Raw genomic sequence first — 8,647 nt, forward strand, 5'->3', positions numbered from 1 at the left:
AATTGTATGTAGTATATATACTTTGATAATAAATGTATTTGAACTTTGCACCTGCCTCAACTCTTCCTCCAGCAGCTCACTGCAAATACAAACAGCAGTTTAACTAATGACCTGGTATTCAAAACCCAATCATGGCAGCTAAAAAAGTTAAATACAGTCAATTAAAGTTTTCAGATTTAAAAAGAATAACCTCAATGAAACCACCAGCCTGTTCACCAATGCCATTCAAAAGAGAGGACATCTTCTGTCCTGACCCGGCCTGATCCACATTTGTAAATATGTTTTATTTGTTTAATATTATCACATGCACAGGTGTCTGGTGAAAAACTTTGTTTTGCATGCCAACGAGATAGATCATTTCATCACATCAGTGCATTGAGAGAAAAACAATTATCCTGGGCCTCAGGTCCCACACCACCAGGTTCAGGATAAGTAATAACCTACAACCATCAGCCTCCTGAACCAGTGAGAGTAACTGCACTCACCTCAACTCTGAACTGATTCCACAACCTACAGACTCACTTTCAAGGGCTCTACAACTCACGTTCTTAATATTATGTTTATGTGTGCATTTATTTATTTATTATTTTATTTGTATTTGCACAGTTTCTCTTCTTTTGCACAATCCTTGTTTGTTAGTCTTTGCCTGCAGTTTTTCATTGATTCTATTGTATTTCTTTGTTCTACTGTAAATGCCCGCAAGAAAATAAATCTCAGCGTGGTATATGGTGACATATGTGTAGCTTAATAATAAATTTAGATTGGACTTTGAGCGCAGAATGAAACACTGCATTTACAGAGAAATGCAGTGCAGGTTGACAATAAGATGCAATGTTATAATGAGGTAGATAATGAGATCAAGAGTCCATCTTAATCCAGGGGACTGCTCAATAGTGGTATAGAAGCTGGTGGTACGTGCTTTCAGAATTTTGTATCTCCTACCCAGAGGGACTGGCGAGAAGAGAGAATGTCTGGGGTTGGTGAGGTCTTTGATTATGCTGGTAGTGAGAAGTGTGGATGGAGTCCATGCAGGGAAAGTTTGTTGTCCTTGACCCACAGTATTACAGTCAGTCCTTAACTGCCCTCTGAATTAGCAAGATGATCTACTCAGGGACAATAAAGGATGGGTAATAAAAGATGGGTTTTCCTACATACTACAATTATTTTTTTTTTAAAAAGGCTAACGTATTCTTTCCTTAGGAACTGCAAACACTAAATTTGCAGAGCATTATACACACAGTGGCCACTTTATTAGGTACACCTGTACACCTGCTCGTTAATGCGAATATCTAATCAGCCAATCATGTGGCAGAAACTCAACGCATAAAAGCATGTAGACATGGTCAAGAGGTTCAGTTGTTCAGACCAAACATCAGAATGGGGAATGTGATCTAAGTGACTTTGACTGTGGAATGATTGTTGGTGCCAGACAGGGAGGTTTGAGCATCTCAGAAACTGCTGGTCCCCTGGGAATTTCATTGCATAACAGTCTCTAGAGTTTACAGAGAATTGTGTGAAAATCAAAACTCAAATAACCATGTGTTACAATAGCAATGTGCAGACGAGCATCTCTGAATGCACAACATGTCAAAATTTGAAGTGGATGGACGACAGCAACAGAAGACCACGAGCGTACACTCAGTGGCCATTTTATTAGGTACAGGAGGTACATAATAAAGTGATCACTGAATGTGTAAACATTGCTGATCGCTACACTGCTGTTTTGATGAACACTGATTAATAGCACTGCAATCAAACAAAACTTTCCAGGTGTTCAGAATATTTAATCGTTACTCTGATTTGAGATAGATTAGCAAATAACAACTCAGAACAGAACCTGTCTTGAGACAGAAGGGGACCCGGGGCAGAGGGAGTTGGGGCAGAAAGGGACTTGGGGCAGAGGGGGACGGGCTGATGGGGACTCGGATAGAGGGGTACCCGTGGCAGAGGGTGACCCGGGGCAGAAGGTGACCCAGGGCTGATGGGGACCAGGACTGAAGGGGACTCGGAGCAGAAGGGGACCCGGAGCAGAAGGGGACCCGGGGCAGATGGGGACCCGGGGCAGATGGGGACTCGGGTAGAGGGGGATCCGGGGCAGAGGGGGATCCGGGGCAGAGGGGGATCCGGGGCAGAGGGGGACCTGGAGCAGAGGGGGACTTGGGGCAGTGGGGGACTCGGGGAAGAGGGGGACCTGGAGCAGAGGGGGACTTGGGGCAGTGGGGGACCCGGGGCAGATGGGGACTTGGGTAGAGGGAGATCCAGGGCTGATGGGGACTCGGGTAGAGGGGGATCCGGGGCAGAGGGGGATCCGGGCAGGAGGGGACCCGGAGCAGAGGGGGACTTGGGACAGAGGGGGACTCGGGGCAGAGGGGGACTTGGGTAGAGGGGGACCCGGAGCACGGGCAGAGGGGGACCCGGGGCAGAGGGGGGCTCAGGGCAGAGGAGGATCCGGGGCTGAAGGGGACCCAGAGCAGAGAGGGACTTGGGGCAGAGGGGGATCTGGGGCAGAAGGGGACCCAGAGCAGGGGGGGACTCGGGGCAGAGGGGGACTCGGGGCAGTGGGGGACCTGGGGCAGAGGGGGACTCGGGGCAGATGAGGACTTGGGGCAGATGGGGACTTGGGTAGAGGGGGACTCAGGGCAGAGGGGGACTCGGGGCAGAAAGGGATCCGGGGCTGAAGGGGACCCGGAGCAGAGGGGGACTTGGGGCAGAGGGGGATCCGGGGCAGAAGGGGAAACGGGGCAGAAGGGGAAACGAGGCAGAGGGGGACTTGGAACAGACATACTCTGAAACCTGACAAGTATTGAACCCATTTAAATTCTGATAATCCAAAATCATTATGATGCTAAAAATGTTTTTGGATTATCCAATCACTTGAATTAAACAAAATAAATACCAAGGAAAAGAGGATTTTAATGTCTTGAAAATGAATTAGCTGATAATTTGAAATGAACAGGATTATTTTGGTACAATCTACAAATAGCAGTGCCCAGGCTGACAGGGCTGTTAGCCATATAATACATGGGAACTAGAGAATAAAGAGAATCCATTCTAAATAAAGACAGTATTGGATTGTGTATTTTATGTTTGCTCAATAATAATCCAATTTGAAACTATTTAATCTTTCTGAAGGTAAACATGGTAAAATGGTAGTTCACTCTATGGGTGATTCAAGGAAGTAAGCCTTCCAGTTAATTGTGGATGTGGATGAAAGTGTGGTTCTAGTTTAGAAATTTCATTTTGAAATGATTTTCAACATTGTTTTCGCATTCTGTTTTCTTCATCTTCACAGCAATGTCATTTGTGTACACACTCAGATCTCATTTACAGGCCCTTTCACAAACACACACTTACACACACTGCAATTTTGCACATACATTCTATTCTCTTACACACACACACACACTACCTGCTCGTACATGAGAATCACATATACATTCTATTGTATACACACCTTACACAAACACACTTACATATACGCATACACTACTCTTACACTCTAGTTAACTTCTACATACTCTACCCACACAAAGCTCTATTCTCTCTTTGTTTACAGACTATTCTCTCACGTGCAAATACACCACTTACACACACACTCAATTCCATCTCACACACTCGATTTTCTCTCTCACACACTTAAACCCATACACACTCTATTCTCTAGCGCATACAGGTACGTGAATGGGCAATGTCATACTTTCTCCCTCTCGAAAACCCATACATACTATTTGTTACATACTAACTGAAACATACTCACTGACTCTGAATCAGAGACATACACACCTATTTATTTAACTAAAATTTGTATCAAAAAAATGTTAAGATTAACTTGCTACATGTTGTTCACTGTTACAAGTCCCAGTCATGCTCACGCACAGACACACACAGACACACACACACACAGACACACACACACAGACACACACACACACACACACACACACAACTGGAAGATGAAGACAAGACAAACCTCCAAGGCATCATTCGGATATAATTATAATGCTGGTTGACAGAAAAATGACCAACTCGGTGTGAGAGGTTAACACAGAGATGTGGTGTATGTCGTAGTCCCAGGGGAGGAGGGAGTGGAGAGAACAAAGGGGAAGAGAAGTGGAGGTGAGGGTGGAGAGTGAGGGTGAGGAGTGAGGGTGTGGAGTGAGGGAGGAGAGTGAGCATGGGGAAGTGAGGGTGGGGGAATGAGGGTGGAGAAGTGATGGTGATGGTGAGGGAGGGGAGTGAGGAGTGAGGGAGGGGAGTGAGGGTGAGGAGTGAGGGTGAGGGTGCAGAGTGAGCATGGGGAAGTGAGGGTGGGGGAATGAGGGTGGGGGATTGAGGGTGAGGGAGTGAGACGAATGAGGTGGGGAATGAGGGTGGGGAGTGAGGGTGGGAGAGGGAGGTGAGGAGTGAGGGTGGGGGAGTGAGGGTAGGAGAGTGAGAGTGGGGGAGTAAGGGTTAGGAGTGAGGGTGTGGGTGGGGAGTGAGGGTGAGGAGTGAGGGGGAGTGAGGGTGGGAGTGAGGGTGAGGAGTGAGGGTGAGGGTGGGGGAGTGAGGGTGGGGGAGTGAGGGGAGAGTGAGGGTGGGAGTGAACGTGAGGGTGTGGGTGGGGAGTGAGGGTGAGAGTGTGGATGGGTGGGCAGTGAGGGGGGAAGTGAGGGTGGTGTGGTGGGTGGACGAATGAGGGAGGTCTGATCGATGTTCCTTGTGATTCTACCTGAAAGTTCCCAGCGTAATCCTCCTCCCTGTGTCCATCCGCGCCGTCCCGTAGAGCAATGAGGGTGAATCCGCGGAAGTAGGAGGGCACCGTGGCCGAGAGAGTGACTGGAATGAGAGGGGGAAAAACATGGAGATGATCAGCTTGGAAAACCCCATACCACCTCTTCAAACTTAGCAAAAAGATTTCATGTGTCCCGTCGGTAACCCCGCGCAGTTCACAGTAAAGGAAGGGATTTATGTTCGGAGGAACGTGGCCTGGAAGACACTCTTGGTAGCATTGGCAAAGAGGGAAGCACAGAAAGACACACACACTGTGAGAGTGGCGCAGTCCCATGGGGAGAAAGGGACACACAGGGACAGAGAGACAGAATCTCACACAGCTGCAGAGAGAGACAGTTACACTTAGAGGGAGAGAGAGGGTGAAGGAGAGGGGGGATTACAAACATACAGTACATAGAGTGAGTAACATTGAGAGGTAGACGGGCATAATTACAGAAAGAGGGAGGAAAGACAGTTCCACACTTACAGTGGAAGAGTGAGGGGATTGTGCGTGTCACACACACACACACACACACACGCAGGGGAAGACACATTTGTCACAGAGTAAAACGACAGTTTCGCACATAGAGAGGAAGATAAAAAGAGAGAAAGAGTTACGTTTTCATGGAGAGAAGAGGCACACAGTCCCACGGAGAGAGGGAGTCCGACACGCACACACACAAAATATCACACACAACATCACAGACAGAGTGAAAGTTACTTACACACATACAGTGTCACTCAGAGTAACAAAGACACACACAGAAACAGTTATTTACAGTGTCGCACAGAGTAACAAACACGCAATATCGCACACGGAGAAACAGTTACACACATACCGTCACACAGAACGAACACACACACGCACACAGTGACTTACACATTCACACATATGCTCAGAGTACCACAGAAAAAAGTCTCTCTCTCTCTCTCTCTTTCTCTCTCTCATACACACACACACACACACACACACACACACACACACAGGGAGACACACAGAGGTACGATCCCATGAAGGAGGAGGCAGAGAGGGCTGAGGAGGTTCCCAAGCGCGCACATACACGAGTCCACTCACCGCGATAGGTGCTGCCCGGACTGTAGAACTGGGGGTTGCCCTCGATGCGGAGGCTGAAGCCGGTGTTGCCCTCCCTCCGGCTGCCGGGCGACCTGACGATGCGGCTGCAGTATCCGTCAGCTACAGCACCCTCGTCGTAGAAGGAGGCGACGGCGGCGCCAAGGGCGAGAGAAAGAGCAAGGAAGCGCTGAGCCAAGTGCATGGCGAGCGGAGTCTCTCTCTCTCTCTCTCTCTCTCTCACTCTCTCTCTCTCTCTCACTCCCTCTCTCTCTCTGCTTCTCTCTCTCTCTCTCTCTCTCAAACCCCCTCCCCTCGCCCGCAGGCTGATCTGCAAATTGACACACTCACACACAGAGAGACGGAATAGTGTTGCCTACGGAAGCTTCCCTGGTGAAGCTCAGCGAATTTTTGAGGTAATCCCCTCTCCGCGGAAACCGTGCGCACTTAAAAACCTCCCTCCTAGGATGAAGGCTGGATAACGCTCAGTGGCAACTAATTCACATACATTCACACAGTATGTGTGTGTGTGTCAGGGGGAGGTGGGTAGGAGGCAGGGTGGGTGCACTGGGGCGGGATGGTAAATCAGACCCACGTCAGGCAGCCCCGAACTAACCCCGGCTGATCCCCTCCCCTGATTCACTTCAGCCTGAGACCGCAGCTTGAAGTCCGCGCACAGCTTTTCGACACGTTGGGCAGCCTGGGTCCGCTTGGACAAAAGTTACTGTACTTGCGATCTTGCGACGAGTATTTTCCTTTTTTTTTTAATCTCTCGCCCCGTGTCCCGACTCTTAAAGAAAGAGCAAGAGGCAGGGGTCAGTCCTGCCCAACTGGCGGTTTTGTCTGGTACATGCTGTCTGCCCCTGTGGGCGTTGGAAAGGATTTCTCAGCGTGTGGAGGTCCGGAGGTCGATAATCTCAGGAGCAGAGCAGTTTGCAGGGAATATAAGAACACAAGAACATAAGAAATGGGAGCAGGAGTCGGCCATCTGACCCGTAGAGCCTGCTCAGCGATTCAATTAGATCATGGCTGATCTGGCCATGAACTCATCTGCACCAACCTGCCTTTTCCCCAGAACTCTTACTTCCCCTACTGTGCAAATATCTGCCCAACCTTGCCTTAAATTTTTTTTTCTGAGGTAGCCCCCAATTTAATTGTTAGTAGGTAACTGTAAATATTGGAATATTGGGATCTTGCTATGCATGAGAGGGACTGCTCCCGACGTCTCTTGCTTGACCAAACTTCGAAAGAAGGACCCTGTTGGGTCGTAGGTGTGTTGATGTTCCAAAGGAGACATGAAAGCTGCCTCAGAAATGTAAATCCTTCTGTCATTTCCAGTGTTCCCCATTATTTATTGTAGTGCCTGCACTGTTTTGAGCACTTTACGCAGTCCTGGATAGGACTGTAGTCTAGTGTAGTTTTTGTGTTTTTTCTTACGTAGTTCGGTGTAGTTTTTGTATTGTTTCATGTAGCACCATGGTCCTGGAAAACGTTGTCTCGTTTTTATTATGTTCTGTACCAGCAGTTGTGGTTGAAATGACAATAAAAAGTGACTTGACTTGACAAAGGGTCAGTAATATGATAGGCCAAGGGGGCTCCTTCTATAAAATGGAACTGAGATTCTGAGCAACTATTAAAGTAAGATTACTACAGAGATTATGAGGGGTATAGGTTAGGGTATAGATCGGGTAAATACAAGCAGGTATTTTTTTCACTGAGGTTGGGTGAGGCTAGAAGGTGGTAGCTAGAATAAGTGCATGGATGAGAGGGGGAATGAAGAGCTGCAGTCCGGGTGCAGGTCAACGGGACTAGGCACAGTAATAGCTCGGCATGGACTAGATGGGCAGAAGGGCCTGTTTCTGTGCTGTGCTTCTCTCTGACTCTCTGAGATGTTGGTATGTTGATGCACCGCTTAATCTGGGGAGCTGAACCTGTTTTACCTAAAGCAAAGGGTGTCACAGTAAAGAGGAAGATAGAGTCACTGCCTCACCATTCCAAATACCCACGTCCAGTCCTGATCCCGGGTGTAGCCTGTGTGGAACCTCTGCGTTCCACCTCTGATGGTGTGTATTCACACCTGGCTTCTTCCCTCACCCCCAGTAGAGGCGATACTTCATTAGGAGTTTGAGAAATTATGTGTATATATTTCTTACTGTAATTTATAACTTTTTAAATGATGTGTTCCACTGTACTGCTTCTGAAGAACAGCAAATTTCACAACGTATGCCAATGATATTAAATCTGATTGGGATCCTGATGTGTGGGTGGGTAGGTTAAGGCCATAAGACCATAAGAGATAGGAGAGAATTAGGCCATTCAGCCCATTGGGTCTGCCCCGCTATTCCATCATGGTTGATTCATTTCTCTTATTAATCAAAAACCTATCAACTTAGGTGTATGCCTTAAATACACTCAATGACCTGGCCTCCACAACTGCCTGTGGCAACCAGTTCCACAAATTCACCACCCCCTGGCTAAAGAAATTCCTCCTCTTCACTGTCTAAATGGACATTCCTCTATTCTGAGGCTGTGCTCTCGAGACGCCCACCTCCCACTACAGAAAACATCCTGTCTACATCCACTCTATCTAGTCTGTTTAATATTTGATATGTTTTGATGAGATTCCCCTCTTATTCTTCTAAATTTCAGCAAGTACAAACACATAGCCATCAAACGTTCCTCATACGATAACCCTTAACTCCCAGATTCATTCTCCTGACCCTGCTCTGGACCCTCACATATGTCAATACATCGTTTGTTAGATAAGGGTGTCTAGAATTGCTCACAATACTCCAAGTGAGGCCTCACTAGTGCCTTATAAAG

General features: G+C 47.8%; 1 protein-coding gene across 1 annotated transcript in view; it reads right to left on the reverse strand.

Moving 5' to 3' along the window:
- The window catches only part of LOC134353565 (spondin-1-like), a 349,278-nt gene extending 342,594 nt beyond the window's left edge, over positions 1 to 6,684 (reverse strand). The window contains exons 1-2 of the mRNA XM_063061609.1: positions 5,828 to 6,684; positions 4,712 to 4,818 (exon numbers count right to left, since the gene is read on the reverse strand). Coding sequence (XP_062917679.1) covers positions 4,712 to 4,818; positions 5,828 to 6,029 — 309 coding nt within the window. The 5' untranslated portion in view covers positions 6,030 to 6,684. The remainder of the gene's footprint in view (positions 1 to 4,711; positions 4,819 to 5,827) is intronic.
- Positions 6,685 to 8,647: the final 1,963 nt, after the last annotated feature.

The sequence above is a fragment of the Mobula hypostoma genome, chromosome 11, assembly GCF_963921235.1.
Source record: "Mobula hypostoma chromosome 11, sMobHyp1.1, whole genome shotgun sequence".
Classification (NCBI taxonomy): domain Eukaryota; kingdom Metazoa; phylum Chordata; class Chondrichthyes; order Myliobatiformes; family Myliobatidae; genus Mobula; species Mobula hypostoma.